Source organism: Vanacampus margaritifer, chromosome 1, assembly GCF_051991255.1.
Source record: "Vanacampus margaritifer isolate UIUO_Vmar chromosome 1, RoL_Vmar_1.0, whole genome shotgun sequence".
NCBI lineage: Eukaryota > Metazoa > Chordata > Actinopteri > Syngnathiformes > Syngnathidae > Vanacampus > Vanacampus margaritifer.
Window position 1 is genome coordinate 64,818,423 of NC_135432.1, and position 22,735 is coordinate 64,841,157.

Here is a 22,735-nt window from a genome sequence, read left to right on the forward strand (position 1 = left end):
TGTAAACGAGAGGATAACCATACTGAACTCACCGGTTAACTGTCAACCACAGAAAAACTAAACCAAAAAACCGCGATGCACTTGAATCAAACTCAGACTCCGCCCCCGTTTTCTTTGCCCCAAAATACGGGAAAAAAATCCAAAAAGGCCGCCCAATTTCCGCTTCTTTGTTGCTTTGAATGTGTCCAAAACTCTATCGTATTCTTTCTTTCCTCCTGACCTCTCCCTGCTTTGGGCTTTGCTCGGCCCCGGAGGAGGAAGAATCCGTTGCGTGGAAAGGAAGCGGAATGTCGTGCAAATTTGGACATCGCGGCTTCCGTAGGAAAGGCGGAACAGCGCGTAAACGCCTGTTGTATTCAAACGACGCCGGAAACTGAGTGGGATTTCACAAATTTGATGTAGTAGGCGTGCATTGTGAGAAGATATGTTTAACTACTGTTGTTATTAATTAAAAGTATTAATATATAGCGTGGTTCGGTAAAAAGTAATATTTTAAACCCGTGTGACCTGGGCCGCCTTTAGTAGTGTTGTTGCCGGAAGTGTTTTGCTCTGACGTCATGTCGGGCAAGAAAACGCAACATAAAAGAGCCTCCATCATCACCCACGTCGACAGCGCTTTTTTGGGGAACAAAAAGTCGACTGTAAGCAAGGGGCGACACTAAAGTAGGGAAGGCGTTCATGACAAACACGCAGCACACTTGTCGCCAGCCGAGTCAGACGCGCTGTGAAACGTGCGAAACAAGGCCGTGTATCAAACCGGCGTGCTAAGCTAACGCAGCAAACGCGCTAACCCCCCCCTCAGCAGCCACACGCGAAACACAACGACATAATAACCGCTAGGTTAGTCCGGACTTGAACAGTCTTTCCCCCCCTCACCGAACTGGAAGCGCCCTTGCCTTCCTACCTACTACACTGACTGCATTTGTGTGTGTGTGTGTGTGTAAACGTGTGCAGGCGGAATGGCTTTCTGTAGGAGCTGGTTCAGTTGGGACAGGTACAGCGAGTTGGACCTCTTCACCGACCGCTTGGACCAGAACAACACCCTCTCCCAGGCCATCCGGGCCGCCGCCTCCGATGAGCCCGACGCCGACGGCAACGTGCTGTTCGGCCAGATGCAGGGCACCGTAGTGGGCCTCAAATATTACAGCGGGGTGGTGAGCATCCACATGAAACTCACCCACTATTAAAGCAGTCAATACATACTCTGTATAGCTCATTCCATCCCTACAATTATGTCATTCTCATTATGGCCTGTATTGTAACTATGGCAACCCATTTTGTAGTTTAGACATGTCCAGTCCAAACCACATGACTGCTTTAAATCACTACCAAATTTCAAATCAGGCAGGGCTGGACAGGGAAGAGATGCGCAGTGGGTCGTTGCCTTTTGGGGCTGATGTCAGACCCAAAAAGACCGACACACACTTTAGAGGGAACCATTTATTAATCAATTTACAATACAGACAACAAAGTGAACCGATCAACATAAATGGTAGCCAGGAGTGGTCAGGAATACTTTTTTTTTTTAATACAAGAACCAAAACAAGCGAACAACATGGCTGAGAAGTCATTGTCATACATTGTAATTCATGGTTTTGTGAAATAAAATGCATATATATCCAGAACCTTGCTCAACACATTCATAATACAAACCTAAGTAAAAAGCATTTTGAAGTATTAAGAGATTTTGTGTCATTATGCTTTATAGATATTATACGAATGAATCGACCTTTAATCGTACGATGCAAAACCGTGTCAGCTCTGATTAGCTGTTAGCTAGAAAAGGCATGATAACAGAAGCAAATAAAATGGCACCTTTTCACTTAGTCTTGACCCTGTTTCTATCATGAATCTGTTGATTAAGGTTTTGAATATGTGCGTTTTATTTCACAAAACCCTGACTGGATGGTATGACAACAATGACTTGTGACGGAGCATGTGTATGCACACATGCGCACGCCAGAGTACCAGGGCCGAGTATTTTTTAACCAGCCCTGAAACCGGTTCAATTATCAACTGAGACAATCTGAGTGTAAAACAAGCAAATAAAACAGACCATTCAGACTGACGGTACTTTGAAATAGTTGTCATTTGTAAGCAACAGAGAAAAAAAGTCACATTATCCCAAGAGGATCAATTATGAATCGAAATCATCACACATGAAAGCTTAATTTTCACCTTTGCATTTGTAACAATCTGCAAACTAGTATGACCAGCTAAACGGCACCATTCTTTGCACAGGTGAACCAAGGCGAAATGGTCAGCCTGGTGCGGGAGCCCAATAACCTGTTTGACCGCAACGCCATCATGGTCGCCAACATCTATGGCAGCCAAGTTGGCCACATCAAGAGGGAGCTGGCAGAAGCCATGGCGTACATCATGGACATCCAGTTGGCTAAAGTCGAAGGGTGAGACGGGACTTTGACTTTGAAGTCAAATGTAGAATGCGATTTAGAACGTTTAAAAACACTGAAGGCTAATGCTGAGGTTGTGAAATCTGTATTTATGGATTATTTCTAATGTAGCGTGCCCTAATATTAATATTAGGTATGATAACAGCATGATAGTAACCTGAATAGAACGCAAATGTCCTGAGTAGAATGAACACTTTTAAAGTCGGAATAGTTTAAACTGATAAATGTTTAAAAATGGCAACATTTGGAAGAATTTTTAGTCTGAATTTTTCGTCTTTGAAAATGTGCAATATTGAAAAAAGTGGCCATTTTTGGAATGTGTAAAAGAGCTCAATATGTGTCCTAAATGAGTTTAGAATGGTTTGTGAAGAAATGCAGAAGGATTAGGTCATTTTTTTAAAAATTAATACTCATTAATTTGGGAAGATTAGCATGAAAATATCAAACAACAACAAAACAATATGTCGAGAGTCAGATGAACATTCTTCAAGTTGGAATGGGTTGACCTGGTAGACAAATGTGGAAGGATTAGATGCAAGGAATGCAAAATATCAGGCATACATTTTTTATTTTTGTCTTAGAAAATGCGTAATACTAAAAAAGGTGGATAGTGTACAAAAGTGGAAACGGTTCAGAGGATGGCTTGATGAATGCAAAATAATATTTACAATACTAAAGAGTTGAGATAAATGTTTTGAAGTTGTAATGATCTGTATAAGTGAATTTGAATTGAGTTAAATGTGAAAAATTATCATAGAAATTGTGGATGAAGTGGGAACGTAAGAAAAGTAGTTTCCTTCATGCCTTGAATGAAATGAGTATTTTGATGTTGCTTGAGAACGCTCAATGTTAAAACACAAAAAAAGTGGCAGAAAAATCATACAATCAAAATATATTTGTGGGTGCGCTGCTTTGAATGCTCTTCATCAACAGTTGTCACTTTTTTTCTTTTTTAAGGGTGGTGCACTCCGGGACTAAGAACAAATTCTTCATGCCTGTCATTTTGTCCTTTTGGGGGAAGGACGAGAATAAGAGCGCCGTCATTCAGCGTTTGGCACGCTATGGGTACAAACTCAACACAGGTGCAGTTAACGACACTCCTTGGGAAAATACACATATTTTTAGATGTCAATTACTCTTGTGCGTGTTTCAGGTGCGAATCAGAAGCTGTACGGCTCAGCAGCTGGGATGGCTTTGAATAAAAGAGGCGTGACCGTCCTGCTAACGGCAGAGGAGGTGAACGATCGCATACCGATGATCTTATATGGAATTGTTGATGCTACAATAACTTTTTCAAACGGCGTCTTTAATGACTCTTTCAGTTGAAGAACGCCTTTGACAACCTCTTCGAAGGCCTGCTAGAGAGTAAAGACGGTGAAAAGGAAGCAGCTGACGTATGTCTTTCTGTTTCCCTGAAACGTGCACACTGCACAGGGTCGGGGGTCGTTCGTGCGCATGAATTCTACCGTTCTCTATTCAGTCTAAAAATGTTAAGTCACTCACCCCATTTACAGTACCTTCTTTGCTTCCACAGTCTGTGGCCACTCGCCTACTGCCCCACCAGCGGCAAGCGCTGTCGTGGATGTGCGCCCGCGAGAACAAGTGTGTGCTGCCGCCCTTCTGGGAGAAGCGCGGCGAGCTGTACTACAACACCCTGACGTGCTTCTCGGCCAAGGAACCGCCCGAGAGGGTCCTCGGCGGGATACTGGCAGATGACATGGGACTGGTGAGCGGACGGCATCTTGCCGTTTGCGCTACCGCTGTCACTATCGAGTATTTTTTAGAATCGATTAATCAACTAATCAGATTCATTTTAAACTTGCATTAGAATGTATTCCAAAAGTATTTTTTTCCCAGATTACTGTTATTAACCAGTGATTTGTGGTTATTTCATACTCTGTATTTGTAATGATTAAAAAAAGGGGGATTGCTGTACTATGTTAAAGTTTCGGGCATTGTAAAAACAACTTACTTTGAACTTAATTGGATTAAAACACATTTCATGAAGGACTACAGAAAATCGGTAAATAATTACTGTTGTTATGCTCAGGGATGTGATTTTTCCGCTAATTCGCGGAATTCCGCTTTTTTTATCCCCCCCCCAAAAAAAAATCCGCTTTTTTTTATCCCCCCCCAAAAAAAAAAATCTGATTTTTTTTTTTATCTCCCCCCCCCAAAAAAAAAATCCGATTTTTTTTTTTTTTTGTATTTCATTGTGTATGCACATGACTCCGACAGATAATATCTTCTGCTATAACAAAGACATTTGTGGTATGCTCTAATATGAGTTACTTTTCATTTGGTCATGATACAATTATTTGTTCATGAAATTTGAACTCTTCAACATTATTTATGTGTTAACTTAGTAATCACATTAGTTAGATATGATGATATTCTCAGTGATAGTTTTTAAAAGCAAAGGCAGTCCAATGTTTTTGAATGTGACTGATTTTGAGTTGACTAAAACTGCCATTTTATATGGGATAGTTCAATATACATTGAAAATTTATGCTGTTGTTTTGTCTATTTCTTGCATTGAAAGTACTTAAAAACACCACCCTGGACCTAGCTGGGTGCCAGCGGCCCCCAGACCCCCGGCTAAATTTTCAGATAATTTCACTTTGGTCAAATCACATCCCTGTATGCTGAAATCAAAGGATTTGGACAATTTTCAACTCAAAATGGCGCCAAACGATTACTTGATTATTAAAATAGTTGCCGATTAATTTGATGATCAATTAATTTTGACAGCTGTAGTTTGCATTTCAACTTTTTCTTCGGTGTTTGACACTATTGGTACAAATTTATTTATTTATTTTTTTTGTAGTCGAAGCTAATGTGATAATATTTGAGTTGTCAATGACATGTGAACTGTAATTACTCCCACACCGACGTCATAAAACACCCCATCAGACCCTCCTGCCTCTTAAAGGCACATACAAAATCTGGAACAAATCTGCAGTTTACTCTTATTTGTTTCCCAGGGGAAAACGCTGACCACCATCGCGTTGATCCTCACCAAATTCCACGAGGGAAAGCCCCTACCCATGTACAGTCGCGTAAGTGACGCAGTATAAAACTGTGGATTAGCAAAGTAGTGTGTGCCATTTCTAATGTTTTTTTTTCCCCTAGCAGGAGCACTCTTCGCCTATAAAAGGTATGACTCGTCTTGACGCTTCAAAGCAGTCGGCAAGTTTTTGTGGAAGAGAACCTAACCAAAATGTGCTGTCACTTTGTAGTGGATGGAGCCGGACCGAGTGGCGAGGTGGCTCAAGGTCTACGCTCAAGCCCGTATGTCAAACAGTTGTCAGAACATATATTGGATTTCTTAGTGCAGCTGTACCTAATTCAGTGTTCTGGCGGTACTTATAAAGATAAAAGTTTAAATGGAAAGCATTGCTTTAAGCAGCGTGGAGGAAAAAAAGCTTAACATTTCTACTTAAAAAAAAAAAAAATTGTACAAAAAAAGCCTTTGTCGCTAATACACAATTTACATCTAATGCGTTGGTCCTGGAACTTTTTAAACCACGTATAACCTTAACTCTTTGACTGCCAGAACCCTCCTGTATTAGCATTAAAAAACAAAACAAAAAAATGTATAAATACATCTTTGGGAGCATGGGTAATATTTAAAATAGAACGTATTTATACATCTTTGGGAGCAAATGAGCTAAATATTGTGCACAAGCAATACAACCAAAAAAAAAAAAAAAATGAACCACCCTGAAAACTAATTAAAACTTAAAAAAAAAAACACCAATAACGTAGACGGCCTTATTGTTGATAAACAAAACATTATTATTAGAACCAATGCGAATCCATCCAAAAATCAATACTGTTTATAATCTTTCACTAATCTATTGTTCATGTGCCAGGACCCACATTGAGGAATACTCACTAAATCGAAAGGACACAGCAAAGCTGCCAGAGAAAGGTGCGACTCTGAATTTCAACCTTCTTTTCCCCAGCTGCCGCATAGGTTCTAAAATGTTGCTCCACCATTTCAGGCAAAAGAGCGACAAAAACCACCAAGCGAAAATGCGGTAAGCGCGCGTGTTAGATTTGATGTTGCAGTTCTCCGTATTAACGTGACGTCATGCAGAGATGCCGCTGTTGTACGACGATGCCGACTTCGCCTCAACACTGTGGCGGTACCCGGTGTCGCCGACAAATTCGTTCAAGAAGAAAAAGAAGAAGAAGGTCTGCTCCACACTGGGTGAGTCCTTACCGCTGGACCAAGGTGGTTTTAGCTAACGAAAACTAACGAAAAAACTAAACTTTCATTTACAAAATCAAATAAAAACGAACATGCTTTTGAAAAAATTAAGACTAACTAAAACTAAATATAATTATAGCGAAAATGTCTTTGGTTTTAGTCTTTGGTAATTAATTTTGCAAGGTCACAGAATATTGTGTTCTATTGCTATAAAAACATGGAACCTACCAAAAGAAAGATTAGATCCTCTTCTTTCATCAGAAAAAAAGTATATTTCTATGTTTCCATTTTGCAGCAATTAGCATTAGAATATAGCTAAGTTTCATCATTATTCACAAATCAGTGGGGAAAAGAGCCTTTTTTCAACATAGCCCTGTCTGATCTCTTATACTCTGCTGCCACCTGCTGGCCGTTTTTGTAATAACTACCATTGCTTCCACTGTTCTGTGTAGTTGAGACACTGCATCAAAGCCTCCTGTATTAGCATTAAAAAAAAAAAAAGTATAAATACATCTTTGGGAGCATGGGTAATATTTAAAATAGAACGTATTTATACGTCTTTGGGAGCAAATGAGTTAAATATTGTGCACAAGTAATACACTTTTTAATTTTTTTTTTTACAAAAACTAATACTGAAACTAACAAAAAACAAGCATTTTTTTAAACAACCAAAACTAATTAAAAAACAACAGAACCACCCTGAAAACTAATTAAAACTAAATAAATAAAAAAACAAAACTCAAAACAAAATAAAATAAAAACTAAAATGAAAATTCCAAAACTATAATAACCCTGTGTTGTTACCTGAGACTTTGTACTTGCTGTTGACTGAACATGACGTCAATGTTGCTCAGGTCTCAGGTAACAACCACATCACAGCTCAGCTTCAGAAAACAGGTGAGCTGTGACTGGTCGTTGCCGAAGCCCTGAGCAACTGTGATGTCATCTTCAGTCGACAGCAAGTGGCAAAATGGCCACCCCCTGAGATGAAGAAAAACTGCTGGATTTTGCTGCATAACTCGTATTCCGCAAATATATTAATCAGAATGTCGTGTTTAGACTAGTGAGGTCACATATAACTTATTATTGTCAAGACATGTTTAAGGTTGACTCCCCCTTTAAATTCAGAGATTTAGTTTCGAAAGGCGTTTTATACATGTTTGAAGAATTGTTGAATGTGTGGAAACTCTGACTGTTAGTAGAGTAAGGATATGATGAACTGTACTGTAACTTTTTTGGGGAAAACGAGTAAAATAAAATTTCTACTTAAAAAAAGAATTTGAATGGTTTTAATTTGACCTTTGCAAGTTTTTACTTTTAACAGCTCCCAGTTACTACGCCACAGAAAGCTCTGGCGAAGCCGTAACGGCAGGGGCCACTCTCATCGTATGTCCGCTGTCGGTGCTCAGCAATTGGCTGGTAGGCACAGACACACCGCGGCGACCATCTGCACGAGCAACCACGACCACAAGGTTAAACGGGAAGGCCCGCGTGTGTGTGTGTGCGCGTGTGTGTCTTCTCAGGACCAGTTTGAGGAGCACGTGCGAGCCGACGTCAAGCTGAAAGTGTACATGTACCACGGCCCCGACCGCAACAGAAACAGCCGCTTCCTGTCGTCTCAGGACGTGGTGCTCACCACTTACAACGTGCTCGCCGCCGACTTCTCGGTCAGTGCTTGACGCTCTTGGGATATTTTTCTCTGCCACTTTTTTCCCCAGTTCGCTCTTGGCGCGGAACGGAGGAGCTAAGTTAGTAGCCTGGGTTTGTTTCCGACTTCCAACACACCTGATACAAAAGATCAGGATCGTTATCAGGCATGCTGATGAGCTGATTATATGAATCAGGTGTGCTAGTGGGCGGAAACATCCAAAAACCTGCAGGAGTCTGGACCTCATGGACCGGAATTGGTGAACCCTGTTATAGAGAATCTTTGCCGTACGTAGACGCACACTTCCGGTGTATTAAAAAAAAAATCATTAATTTTTATTAATAAATGTTAGATGAGTTTGAAAAGAAATCTTGGATCATAGTTTGGCAATCACGTGCTTGCGTCTGAAATCACGATTTCAATCTGAAAACAAATCGCTCAGGCCCAGCTTCAACAACTCTAAATAAAAATATTAGGGGTGTTAGAAAAAATCGATTCGGCAATATATCATGATATTACAGCGTGCAATTCTCGAATCGATTCAATATGCGGCCAAATCGGTTTTTAAACATCAATTTTTTTATGGAAATGTTCAACAAAACGTCTTAAGGTTAGGATTCACACATTAAGCATTGAAGAATGTTATATTAATGAAACATTAAGCCGTAAAATTTTATTTCAGTGCTGTTCAAACATGAAACAGACTGCAACCTGTTTGTTAACTCTTTGACTGCCAGACGTTTTCAGAAAAGGGATGCCTTGGGTGCCAGCCGATTTAAGCATTTTTGACTGATCTTTCAAGGTCCACAGAAAATTATGTGTTTGGACTATGGAAACACACATACTACCAAATGAAAGATTGGACTCTCATCTTTCATCAGAAAAAAAAGTTTGTTTCTACCTTATTCCGTTTTTCAGTAATCAACAATAGAAAATGGTTAGTTTCACCTCTGTTTTGAAACAAACGTCTTTTAACGCCTTTGGCACTCCTCCATAGGATTTTACTAAACGTTATTTAACGTTTTTGGCAGTCAAAGAGTTAAATGCAGTGGCTCAGTTATAAGCCTGCATTTTCAGATAAATACATTTTCATACAAATCTTACAGTGTACAAGTTTACTGATTAGTATTTTCTAAATTTGAGTTTTAAAAAATCGCATTCATCAATTTATAGATTCGGATCGGGGATTAATCGGTCTCGAATCGAATCGAATCGCCAGGTACTTCACACCCCTAAAAATATAGGAAAAGGTCAATTTTGGACCCCTTGAGATGAGTGTTTGTTGTTGGGGGAGGTCCGCGCTCTACTAGTTGCCCTTCTGGCTCCTTCACAGTCTGATGGGAGCACATTTGTGTTCAGGGTAAGAACAGGACTCTTCTGCAAGACGTCAACAGTCCCCTGCATGAAATCAACTGGTTGAGGGTGGTGCTAGACGAGGGCCACGTGGTCCGGAACCCCAACACGCAGATGAGCAAGGCCGTTCTGGAACTCAGGGCCGAGCGACGCTGGATTCTGTCCGGTAGGTACACGAACACACGCGCTCAAGAGAACTGGAGGCAGATACTAGGCTCTCCCGAGTACGACCATAATGGCCAACATTGAAATAGGCTGAAAGTGAGGCAGAGGTTTAAATCCTAAAAATATATATTTAGTATTATTGTAAGCCACTGTAACATTATTTTCATTCTGAACGGAAAAAACTCATTGGCATACAAGGAAATCATTTTAAATGTTATGAACCCCTTAGTCTACATTTTAAAACATATTTTTAAAAGGAAGAAGTAATTTTCAGAATGTTCAGAATTCCTGTAATTCACTTCCTTTAAAAATATTTTAATGAGGGGGGGAATAACAATCTGAATGTTGTGTTCCAATGCCTGCAAATCTGTCTTGTTTCAGCTGTTCTTTGCCGAGTATTTGTTGACTTGCTAGACAGACCGCTGCAATCTGGATTAGTCCACCGTGGCGGAGGTCTGCGCTCGACTGAGTGCCATTGTCAGTCGTCACGGCGACGCAGGTGCGTTAACTTATGACTCTGTCCCTCCCCCCCCCCCATCCAGGCACGCCCATCCAGAACAGCGTGAAGGACTTGTGGATGCTGCTGGCCTTCCTGCGCCTCAAGCCCTTCGACGTGAGGGAGTGGTGGAATCGAGTCATCCAGAGGCCCGTGATGCAAGGAGACAGAGTCGGCCTGCAGTAAGGCGTCTTTTACCGTTCAGCTTATAGTCTTCCTTTCACTGCAAACTTTATTATTTCTAAAGGATATTTTTTTTTTTTTTCAAAAATGGTAACCATACGCATCATATTGTCCTTGTCAAATGGCTAAAATGAAATTGCAAGGCTGGCAGTACTGAAAGTTAAAAACTTGCATATAGTAGACATATATAAAAGTTGATAATAACAAAATAGTATATTTTTTTTCTGTGTGGTGTGTTTTGCATTTCAGCAGAATTAAACTCGCAGCCATTTTCACTGAAGCAACCCCCTTTGCTCCCGGCTGTTTTTAACTGGATTTTGACTGATTTTGCAAGGCCCACAGAATATTGTGTTCTATTGCTATTAAAACATGGAACCTACCAAAAGGTCATCAGGAAAAAAAAAGTATATTTGTGTCTGTTTCCGTTTTGCAGTAATTTGCATTAGACTGGAAAACACTGACAAAAAGAGCTTGTTGCAACATAGCCTTGGCTGATCTTTTATACTCTTTTTTGTAATAACTACTATTGCTTTAAGCGACCTCCACATGTCAGAAGCTGTATCAAAGCCGTATGTATGCTCTAGCATTTAAAAAAAAAAAAAAACATAAAAAAAACGTATAAATATGTTTTTGGGAATGAAGAAAAAGTATTAAAAAACATATTTATACGGGTTTGAATGAGTTAAAAGGTTTGTAGGGAAAAAAATGATATTGATCCGCCTTAACAAATATGTTTGTCAGGAACCTCCAGACGCTGGTGAAGTGCATCACACTGCGCCGCACCAAGAGCAGCAAAGTCGATGGTCGCCCGCTGGTGTCGCTGCCAGACAAGACCGTATGCGTGGAGCAGGTGGAGCTCAGCGCCGCAGAGCGAGAGGAGTACGAGCTGGCACTCAATGAAGGAAGAAACACCATCGGCAGGTACGCCAGATAAAAAAAAAAAAGTGATGGATATTTTTAAACATCAATTTTGTTCCCCCGAAATATGATTTCTGGTTTGAATCGATTTGTTTTCACTCATTTGCTTAAAGAAAAAGAATGACTGACATTATTCCAAACACATCAAGTCGTTATAGTGACATCCTCTCTTCTTAATGCTTAAATGCTGAAGGGGGCCACAATTTTTCATTAGTGATACAGACGCTCCCCAACTTACGAACGAGTTCCGTTCCGAGCGATCGTTCGTAAGGTGAATTCGTTCGTAAGTTGCTTCAGTGCTATATTTTGTATTATAATTTATGTTTAAAGCCCATATAAGTATATTGAAGGTTTATATAAGTATGTTTAAGGCTTGTACAAGTAACCTGCATTGGCTTGTACTGAAAAAAACTTTTAATAAAATGGAGAGAATACGTACAGTACTGTATGTTAGAGAGAGCGAGAGACACTTAATGGAAGAACACTTAGGAAGAAGTTGAGGGTCGAGGAGAAGAAGAGGTTGATGAGTATCTTCCTTGGAGGATTTACTAGAAACTGGCCGAAAGACGCGATCCAACGACGATTGCCTAGTTTCCTTCTTTTTTTCATCATAAATGATACGGTAGCACTGTATGGCATCATTCAATTGATTTGCAACCTTTGTGCCCGTCCGTCTTCTTCCGCTTATCCGGGGTCGGGTCGCGGGGGCAGCAGCTTTAGCAGGGAAGCCCAGACTTCCCTCTCCCCAGCCACTTCAGCCAGCTCATCCGACGGGACCCCAAGGCGTTCCCAGGACAGCCGAGAGACATAGTCTCTCCAGCGTGTCCTGGGTCGTCCCCGGGGCCTCCTGCCGGTAGGACAAGCCCGGAACACCTCCCCAGGGAGGCGTCCAGGAGGCATCCGAACCAGATGCCCGAGCCACCTCAACTGGTTCCTCTCAACGTGGAGGAGTAGCGGCTCGACGCTGAGTCCCTCTCGGATGACCGAGCTTCTCACCCTATCTCTAAGGGAGAGCCCGGCTACCCTGCGGAGGAAACTCATTTCGGCCGCTTGTATCCGGGATCTTGTTCTTTCGGTCACGACCCACAGCTCGTGACCATAGGTGAGGGTAGGAACGTAGATCGACCGGTAAATCGAGAGCTTTGCCTTTGGGCTCAGCTCCTTCTTCACCACAACGGACCGATACAGCGTCCGCATCACTGCAGACGCTGCACCGATCCGCCTGTCGATCTCCCGCTCTAACCTACCCTCACTCGTGAACAAGACCCCAAGATACTTGAACTCCTCCACTTGGGGCAGGACCTCCTCCCCGACCCGGAGAGGGCACTCCACCCTTTTCCGACTGAGGACCATGGTCTCGGATTTGGAGGTGCTGATCCTCATCCCAACCGCTTCACACTCGGCTGCGAACCGCTCCAGTGAGAGCTGGAGGTCACGGCTTGAAGAAGCCAACAGCACCACATCATCTGCAAAAAGCAGAGATGCAATGCTGAGGCCACCAAACCGGACCCCCTCAACGCCTCGGCTACGCCTAGAAATTCTGTCCATAAAAGTCCAAAAAACCTTTGTGCAATGTTCAATATTTGGGTCTTGCTGCTCGAAGAGTGCGATGGCTTTATCTATGAGCGAAAACACTCGGAAAAAGGCGCGCAATACAAAATCTAATTTACAGCATCTCTTTCGGGACATTTTCCGACACACGCGCAGACATGTTCGTATGTACCGTTGTTCGTAACTCGAATGTTCGTAAGTAGGGGAGCGTCTGTACTTTTTTTTTGGGGGGGGGGGGGTACATAGGACCATGCGCTTCCTAACCAGATGTCTGACAAAAATGCTAATTTCAGTATGGACAAAATATGTTTATGTGCAAAATACGGGCTTTATATATATATTTTTTTTCACAATACGTTTCTCAATGTATGTGTATAAATAATATCCACTATGCTAACCCAGCAAAAATAAAAAAAAACATCCTAATAAACTAACACCTCCTAATTGCCAAATTAATGAGCCACCCAGTCCTACTTGATGATATTTTGTGTTTTTGTTTTGAGTAGATATGTTGCTGAAGGCACAGTTTTGAGGAATTACGCAGACGTCCTGGCCATCCTGATGAGGCTGCGACAGCATTGCTGCCACCCTGACCTGCTGGCTAACACCACCTCAGATGCAGGTGCGCACCTCCTCTGCAATGATGAGAATCAAAATTGTTTTCATGAGGAAAAATGAGCAATGTGGGAATAATGTCATTTTCTAGGAACAAAGTTTTACTGTCGCAATCTTCGACGGAAAAATTCTAATCATACAAAGAATAAAATCCTAATTGTGCGAGAAGCTGTATTTGCAATTCTGTGATAAATTTATGAGAATTAATCAGTGATTTTATGAGAAAAAAATGTCTTTAATATGAGAATAATTTCACAATTGTGCAAAATGTAACAGAATTAATTTGTAATTTTATGAGAAAAACGTGTGGGTATTGGAAGAGTAAATTCTCAATTGTACAATAAAGATTTCTTTTTTTTAACTTTCCGGACGTAATATGAGATCAAAGTGGTAATTTTATTTTATTTTTTAATTAATTAATTTTGACGGCTTTGTAACGGAATGAACGACGAATAATTACCCCGATCCCCCGAGGTTCTTACAACTGCACTCCAGTGTTGAAGGTAAATATATTTGAAGTTATACACCCGCAGATGCGACATTTGGTTGTTGATTTCTAAAAAATATATTTTGAAGGTTTATAATAATAAACTTAGGTTTGTGCGAATGTCACCGGTGTAAGCTCCAAAATATTTTTGGAATTATGTTTCTATCTGCTTCAGGAGCTGAGATCAATTATTTTTAATATTGTGGAATTTCCAGGAAAACTTCAGGTTTTCGGGGGCGGCATGCGTCAAGGTGGCATTTTAGAAGAATAAAACCACATTTTATTTTTATTAATTTTTTTTTTAGGGGGCGGCATGCGTCAAGGTGGCATTTTAGAAGAATAAAACCACATTTTATTTTTATAAAAAAATTTTTTAGGGGGCGGCATGCGTCAAGGTGGCATTTTAGAAGAATAAAACCACATTTTATTTTTATTATTATTATTTTTTAAAGTGTTATTTACAAGAACATCTTTTTTTAAACTTAAATTTTGAAGGACAAAGTATAAAATTTTAAAATCTTATTATAAAATTAATATTGTAAAGGTTGTAATTTTAAAAATTTAAATAATTAATTAAAAATTAATTAGTATTTTCTAATTTGTAAAGTTCTTGTTTTGAAAATGGTCTCCTTTTTTCAGGATTATTTTTTGGGGGGGAAAACGTGTCATTTTATGTGAACGGTTCGATCGCTAGCTTACATGTAGCGACGGTTCTCCGTTCCACGCAGGCTCGGCGTCCACGCCAGCTGAGCTACGCAAGCGTCTGATCGAGAAGCTGCGTGTGGTGCTGGCCAGCGGCTCAGACGAGGAGTGCTCCGTGTGTCTCGACTCGGTGCGCCTGCCCGTCATCACGCACTGCGCCCACGTCTACTGCCGCCCATGCATAGCACAGGTCATCGGCACCGAGCAGGTACTCCTTCAAATGGCGGGGGGGGACTCGATTCTTCAGCCTAAAACTTCTGAAAAACTTCGCTTGAACTACATGACTTCCTGCCTGTATACTGCCACCTACTCACGACTGAAATTGACACCACAGTGCCCACAGGCTTGCCTTGTGTACGTCACGTGCCCAAATCCATAAAACAGGTGAGCCATGACGTTCGCAGGCTGGTAACTGTGATGTCATTTTCAGTTGACAGCAGGTGGCAGCACACAATTAACTGGCAGCTCCCTGAGATGGCAAAAAAAGGCGTTGATTTTTCTGCTTCTTATTCCACAAACACAGTATTAATCAAACTAGTGTCAGGGATGTGATTTTTCCGCTAATTCGCGGAATTCCGCTTTTTTTATCCCCCCCCCCCCCCCCCCCAAATATTTTTTATTATTTTTTTTTTTTTGGGTAGTTCATTGTGTATGCACATGACTCCGACAGATAACATCTTCTGCTATAACAAAGACATTTGTGGTATGCTCTAATATGAGTTACTTTTCATTTGGTCATGATACAATTATTTGTTCATGAAATTTGAACCCCTCAACATTATTTATGTGTTAACTTAGTAATCACATTAGTTAGATATGATGATATTCTCAGTGATAGTTTTTAAAAGCAAAGGCAGTCCAATGTTTTTGAATGTGACTGATTTTGAGTTGACTAAAACTGCCATTTTATATGGGATAGTTCAATATACATTGAAAATTTATGCTGTTGTTTTGTCTATTTCTTTGTCATGTGAGTGCATTGAAAGTACTTAAAAACACGGAAAACCCATGAGCTTCGGGGGGCTTCGCTTCCTGGACCTAGCTGGGTGCCAGCGGCCCCCAGACCCCCGGCTAAATTTTCAGATAATTTCACTTTGGTCAAATCACATCCCTGTAGTGTGTTATAGACTCATGGGGTCACAGAACATACGTTTGACTTGACTTGTGCAAATATAGGAGAGCGCTCGCTGCCCCTTGTGTCGGAGTGACATCAAGATCAACGAGCTGGTGGAGTTCCCGCAGGAAGAGATGGCGGAAGAGAACGGAGAAAGAAGTCCTGGCAAGTGGAGGACTAGCTCCAAGGTAACGCTAGAACGCCTTCACAAATCTGCATGTACAAACATGATCGTGACGAGCCTAACTGTCACAAGTTAGAAGTTAACCACTAATTCAAATAGAAATAAAAAAAATGCAATTTTTTTTTTTATGTCATAATTTTGTGTTGCTGCTGCTAGCTTGACAAGTCTTGCACACGGACGGTGCAGCCGCAAGCAATTTTTTTGAAACTAGATACTTAAATAAATTTGTGACATTAGACATGAACTCATTCACTTACTTTGACAAGTATACTTGCCAATTACATTTTTTCAGGAATTCAAATTTCATTTGAAGAAAAAGTCAGAATTTTACAAGAATAAAAAAGTTTTTTAAGTGCAATATTTTAAGTTGTATTTTTTAAATTTATTTCCCTGTGAGAAAGATGATTAATTGATTGATTGAAATTATTGAATTGAATTAATCATATATTATTATCATAATTAATCATAACATTAATCAACATAAGTGACAATAATTATAGAAAGAAAAGAAAAATCATAAGAAAACAGTCAAATAGGAAATAAATGAAATGAATTTTAATGGAAAAAATATCTGCCTCAAATAAAAACCAAATATCAAAATTTATAGAAACATGGTCTACGTATATAGAATTTTTTAACCTAATTCTATATTCGTAGACCATGTTTATACGTGCGTATCAAATTATTGTCACTTATGTTGTCACTACATCGTGATAACTTACATTGATGTTTCTGCATTTGGCAATTTATTATTATATTATATTATTAGTATGGGATTTTTTTTTTTAACGGGCTTTAGGTGAACTGATGAATACACACACGCACATACACATACTCACCCACATACAAAAAAAAAAGTATATATATATATATATATATATATATATGTATATATATATTTAAAAAAAAATTTGTTTATTTTATTTAAAAAAAGAAAATAATTGAATGAGCTGGAATCTGTCATGGTGAATTCTTAAAAAAATAAAAAATACTAGTTTTTTTTTCTTCTGAATTCTATGACAATAAGTTTGATTAGAAGTCATAACTCACAATGGGAGGATTATATTTTGGGGGGGAAAACTCATAATATTCAGAAGATGTAGAAAAGAAAAAGAAAAATGCCGACTTGCAGTTGTGTAGTCAGTCTGAGCTGAAGCCAAAGATGACAAAGCTCATTTTTAACACGTCAACTTACCTAACCGCCAGACAGGTGTCAAAACAAGTCAACCGCTAAAGAAACATTTCCCACACTCGAATTGTACTGAGCAGCAGATCATTTCCCTGTGTGACAGTAAGCATGCCTGTTTTGTTTCTAATGATGTCGCTATGTGTGTGTGTGTGTGTGCGTGTGCGCAGATCCAAGCGCTGATTGGCAACCTGCTCCGCCTGCAACGTGAAGACAGCAGCATCAAATGTCTGGTGGTCTCGCAATTCACTCGCTTCCTCACCATCCTGGAGACGCCGCTCAGGTAACGCACGCACACATGCGCACAATACATGATACCCGCCTGTCAATCAAGTCCCAAAGGCCGCTCATCATTTGACGCGTGACGTTGTCCGGGTTAGGGAGCACGGCTTCAGGTTTGTGCGCCTGGACGGCACTATGAGCCAAAAGAAGCGCACCCAGGTGATCCAAGAATTCCAGAGTGGGACCCCGAGCAGCCCGGCCATCATGCTGCTGTCGCTCAAAGCCGGGGGGGTGGGACTCAACCTCACCGCCGCCTCCCATGTCTTCCTCATGGATCCCGTGAGTACACTATCTGTGTAGAGGGGGGAGAGCAGATGTAGGCTAACAAATAAAGTCCTATTTTTACTAAAATAGTAGTAGGATTTGAAGAGAAGGATAAATAAAATTGTATTTTTTTTTGTCATATTTTTGTGCCATTTTAGTTTAATTTTAACAAGAATAGTCATAATTTTAGGCAAGTAAAATCCTATTTTTTATTTGAAAATAAGTACTGTAAAATGCGGTGTTGGTATCCCAAGTGGAACAACAATTGTGTTCACTCCAGGGACGTTGTTTTCATTTTTTTTTTCTTTTTAAGTGGGCGACGGGCGTTTCGCCCTAGTTTCCAAGTTTTGAATGTTTATAAGTGAATAGGTGTCAAATCGGGAATTTTGTCAATTTGTAGCCCAGGCCGGTCCCAATTCCCTGCGAATAGTGGGGTTTGACGCTAGAGTAAAAAAAAAGAAAAGTTCTTTCGATTGATATATTGGTCCATCTTTTGATCATATTTATGATCTTTTTTTTTTTATTATTATTTTTTTAATTCGCCTCATTTTTAGCGTTAGTGTAGTTGTAGTGTTATTAATATTAAGTTGGATATTTATTTGAATGAAGTAGTATCTTACTATTTTTATTATCAGATATTTTTTTATTAGGGGTGTCAGGCAAGTAAAATTTTTAATTTTAATTAATCGCATGACTTAGTTAATTCACGATTAATTGCAAATTTTATATCTGCTAAATCCACAATAAAAAAAATTCCCTAAGTTTTCATACTCGTGTTAACTCATTTCCTCTCAAAAACGTATATAAATATGTTCAATATTAAATGTTTTAAGTGTCCAAAAGACGTATTTATACGTTTGTGTTTTTATGCTAGAGCGTACAGAAGGCTTTGATGCAGCCTCTCAACTGCACAGAACGGTTGAAGCAATGGTAGTTATTACAAAAACGGCCAGCAGGTGGCAGCAGAGTATAAGAGATCGCTGATCGAGTAAAGCCTCATTTTTAGCGTTAGTGTAGTTGTAGTTTTATTAATATTAAGTTGGATATTTATTTGAATGAAGTAGTATCTTACTATTTTTATTATCAGATATTTTTTTATTAGGGGTGTCAGGCAAGTAAAATTTTTAATTTTAATTAATCGCATGACTTAGTTAATTCACGATTAATTGCAAATTTTATATCTTTTCTAAATCCACAATAAAAAAAATTCCTTAAGTTTTCATACTCGTGTTAACTCATTTCCTCTCAAAAACATATATAAATATGTTCAATTTTAAATGTTTTAAGTGTCCAAAAGACGTATTTATACGTTTGTGTTTTTATGTTAGAGCGTACAGAAGGCTTTGATGCAGCCTCTCAACTGCACAGAACGGTTGAAGCAATGGTAGTTATTACAAAAACGGCCAGCAGGTGGCAGCAGAGTATAAGAGATCGCTGATCGAGTAAAGCCTCATTTTTAGCCTTAGTGTAGTTGTAGTTTTATTAATATTAAGTTGGATATTTATTTGAATAAAGTAGTATCTTGCTATTTTTATTATCCAGGCAATTAAAATTTAAATTTAAATTTAAAATTAAATTAAATTAAATTAAATTTTAATTAACTCTTTGACTGCCAGACGTTTTCAGAAAAGGGATGCCGTGGGTGCCAGCCGATTTAAGCATTTTTGACTGATCTTTCAAGGTCCACAGAAAAATATGTGTTTGGACTATGGAAACACACATACTACCAAATGAAAGATTGGACTCATCTTTCATCAGAAAAAAAAGTTTGTTTCTACCTTATTCCGTTTTTCAGTAATCAACAATAGAAAATGGTTAGTTTCACCTCTGTTTTAAAAAAAACGTCTTTTAACGTCTTTGGCACTCCTCCATAGGATTTTACTAAACGTTATTTAACGTTTTTGGCAGTCAAAGAGTTAATCGCATGACTTCGCGATTAATTGCAAATTTTATATCTGTTCTAAATCCACAATAAAAAAAATTCCCTAAGTTTTCATACTCATGGCAGCAGAGTATAAGAGATCAACCAGGGCCATGAAAGTCCTTTCTCTTTCCCCTACAGTTTTAAACAGATTTGTGAATAATGATGAAACTTAGCTATATTCTGATGCTAATTGCTGCAAAACGGAAACAGATTCCATGTAGGTTCCATGTTTTTAGAACAATAGTTTTGATAAACGGCACTTTTCCCCCCTAGAAGAATCACTTTTCACCTTATCATTAAACACTAACATTGATTTCTGTCATCTTTGTGGAAGTTGACTGCAAGTAATCCTGGGGAAAAAAACCTTCACAGCTTGTCAGGAAAAAGAAACAATGAAGTGTGATGGGGAAGCGAATCATGTTTTGAAATGTCGTTTGCTTTCTTTTCACGTAAAGATAAATAGGTTAAAATCCGATTTCATTTGAAGATGATATCGCCCAGCTCTTAACTTTGTGTCTCTTTAGGCTTGGAACCCAGCTACAGAGGAGCAATGCATCGACCGCTGCCACCGTCTGGGTCAGAAGAGAAAAGTCTTTGTCACCAAGGTGGGAAAATGGGAGACAAGCTTTACTTTCCGGGAAAAAATATACCGAAACGTACGTGTGTGTGTGTGTACATGCTGCAGTTCATCGTGAAGAACTCTGTGGAGGAGAACATGGTGAAGATCCAGAAGCAGAAGCAGGACCTGGTGGAGGCGGCGTTCGGCTCTGTGGACGCCGACCGCAAGACGTCGCGCATCAATGACATCAAGGCGCTCATGGAGTTGTAGAAAGTGGACAAGAGCGCCCCCTCTCTCCCTTTTCCTATGTTACCAACTCAAATTCGTTACGTTATGTTAGGATCAAGGCGCTCCACGTTTTCAGTTAGGTCAGGGGCGGGGAAAGCAATCGTCATAAACAAACCCAAGCCACAAATGTTCCAAATATCACCGTGAAGCTTTGTTTGACTGTTCTTGAATAAAAATGTGCCCAGGCAGCATTTCTGCCTCACACTTTTGGAATTCTGGGTTTCCTATTTCGCGTACTCTTCCCACATTCCAAAAACATGCCAGCAAAGCATCATTGCAGAATTTTTGTGCTGCTATCACGAGTTGTGGTGGATTAGGAAGTATAGCAATTTATAGAGACTCATGTTTCTTAAGAATGTTTTCGTGTACGGTTTTAGGAAGACCCGTATGCTGCGTTTTTCATCCAGCATTAATCAAAAGAAACATGGCTGATAAGTCATTGAGCCGTCGATTGGCTGTATGATGTCACATTTTCTGGATGGTAAGAGACTTGACTTCTCAACCATGTTTGCTTGCGGTGTGAAGAAAAATTACATTGACCACACGAATCAAAGATGAAATGCATTAATTAATAGGCTGCTCTAAATTGTGGGCCGGTCTCTTGCGGTAAAATGGAGGGAAGGCCGCCATTGATAAAAAGCGTGTATTGTATTGTGTGTATTTGATACGCAGGTGTCAGGCGAGTAAAAAAATGTTAAATTTTCTAAGTCAACTTTTTTCGAAATATTTTGAAAAAAGTTGGGAAGTGGCACTCTGAAAATATTTTGAAAAAAGTTGACTTAGAAAATTTTTGAGAGGCACTCTGAAAATATTTCAAAAAAAGTTGACTTGGTTCTCAAAAATTTTCTAAGTCAACTTGTGCCACTTATCGCAATTAATCGCATGACTTTCAATAGTTAACTCACAATCGCAAATTCTATATCCGTTCTAAACGTACAATATTTTCTTCCCCAAGTTTTCAAGTAGAAAAATGTTAAATAGAAAAATGGCTGCATATTTTAGTCATTGATAAACTTCATAAAAATGATTTTAAATTAAATAGATTTACAGTAAAAAAAGAGTTTGATACTGAATTGTGTTGGTCATTCTGCCACTAGGTGGCATAATTGCATTTGTAAGACTGACAGCTCAGTGCATTTTTCTTTTCATATTAGGAGCTATATTTAATCTTAACATGAAGTAATTTGTGAATATCTGGGGCAAGTTGTATTTTACAATTTTAAAAATGTGCAGTCTCCACAAATATATGCATTATTAAATGTATTACTGCTTGATTTTGACGTGGACGTGTCTGCTGCAATGCAACTGGACTCCCCCCAGTACAGGCTTTCCAAGTAAGCGGCGGTTCATTAATTGCACGTTAAGAAATATGTGGTGTTAAAGGAACTTAAAATTAACACCCCTAACACATACACTAAATGTATCATTTTAAATCTTAATACTCCATCCCAGGTCATGCTGGAAAACCTTGGAGGTAAATACTGTACACTGGCCCCATTTTCAGATTTTTATCATATTTGAACAATAAAAAAAAAAAAAAAAAAAGCCATTTTTTCATCATCTTTTATTAGCCACAAGGGAATTGTGCATCGACAAGGTTTCACGTCTGCATTATTTTTTTCTTATTTCAGGACGTAGCGCACCTCCACCAACGAGATAGGGCGATTTCCCACAATGGAGAGGTAAAACAGTGAACACGGTAATAAGGCAGCTGGTCAGGAACTTGGCTACACGAGGACCACAAACAGCGAGACAGGACTTGCATGCAAGAGGATGGGAGGTAGGTGGCGCTCTACTGTAGTGTTTCAACAGAAATCAAAAGGAATGCTTAAAAACATTTGGACCTTGTTGGCATTGCCGTCCCTCTGTTTTCCTATTCCACTTCTCCTAGCTAGTAAGCCAATCATAGGGCACGAAGACCAACCATTCACACGGACTGTCTAAGGACAATTTTTATTTAAGATAACCATGACCATTCACGCATATGACGACTCAAAATTGTTGTCCACACGAGTTGGCTTTTGGCGAAAAAAGCGGGAGTCACCCTGAATTGGTCACGAGCCAAACATCTCACATTTACAACAAAGGACAATTTAAGGTCTTCAATGAACCGCAGCGCCTGAAGAAAATGCACACAAACCGTACGAACTGAAATTCAAACCCAGGACTGAGGCAGACTAACCCTT

At 39.6% G+C, this 22,735-nt stretch overlaps 2 protein-coding genes across 9 annotated transcripts in view; one reads left to right on the plus strand and one right to left on the minus strand.

Moving 5' to 3' along the window:
* LOC144049014 (serine/threonine-protein kinase PAK 2-like) overlaps positions 1-397 on the minus strand; it is a 21,140-nt gene extending 20,743 nt beyond the window's left edge. Inside the window, exon 1 of one of the 4 annotated variants that reach the window (XM_077561570.1) lies at positions 33-397. The gene's annotated coding sequence lies outside the window, so the exon portion shown is untranslated. The remainder of the gene's footprint in view (positions 1-32) is intronic. The other 3 variants (XM_077561603.1, XM_077561612.1, XM_077561621.1) reach the window with 3 other exon arrangements.
* hltf (helicase-like transcription factor) overlaps positions 1-20,753 on the plus strand; it is a 22,323-nt gene extending 1,570 nt beyond the window's left edge. Inside the window, exons 1-26 of one of the 5 annotated variants that reach the window (XM_077561511.1) lie at positions 279-840; positions 955-1,154; positions 2,242-2,408; positions 3,372-3,496; positions 3,568-3,650; positions 3,737-3,808; positions 3,949-4,140; positions 5,399-5,473; positions 5,547-5,571; positions 5,654-5,705; positions 6,290-6,348; positions 6,422-6,457; positions 6,517-6,630; positions 7,955-8,049; positions 8,154-8,297; positions 9,638-9,797; positions 10,178-10,249; positions 10,339-10,474; positions 11,217-11,396; positions 13,451-13,566; positions 14,775-14,956; positions 15,925-16,050; positions 17,403-17,515; positions 17,613-17,793; positions 20,227-20,307; positions 20,388-20,753. In XM_077561511.1, the coding sequence (XP_077417637.1) occupies positions 960-1,154; positions 2,242-2,408; positions 3,372-3,496; positions 3,568-3,650; positions 3,737-3,808; positions 3,949-4,140; positions 5,399-5,473; positions 5,547-5,571; positions 5,654-5,705; positions 6,290-6,348; positions 6,422-6,457; positions 6,517-6,630; positions 7,955-8,049; positions 8,154-8,297; positions 9,638-9,797; positions 10,178-10,249; positions 10,339-10,474; positions 11,217-11,396; positions 13,451-13,566; positions 14,775-14,956; positions 15,925-16,050; positions 17,403-17,515; positions 17,613-17,793; positions 20,227-20,307; positions 20,388-20,531 (2,925 nt within the window). In that variant the 5' untranslated portion in view covers positions 279-840; positions 955-959 and the 3' untranslated portion in view covers positions 20,532-20,753. Of the gene's footprint in view, positions 1-278; positions 841-954; positions 1,155-2,241; positions 2,409-3,371; positions 3,497-3,567; positions 3,651-3,736; positions 3,809-3,948; positions 4,141-5,398; positions 5,474-5,546; positions 5,572-5,653; positions 5,706-6,289; positions 6,349-6,421; positions 6,458-6,516; positions 6,631-7,954; positions 8,050-8,153; positions 8,298-9,637; positions 9,798-10,177; positions 10,250-10,338; positions 10,475-11,216; positions 11,397-13,450; positions 13,567-14,774; positions 14,957-15,924; positions 16,051-17,402; positions 17,516-17,612; positions 17,794-20,226; positions 20,308-20,387 lie in introns of those variants that run through there. The other 4 variants (XM_077561520.1, XM_077561494.1, XM_077561502.1 and 1 more) reach the window with 4 other exon arrangements.
* The last annotated feature ends 1,982 nt before the right edge of the window (positions 20,754-22,735 follow it).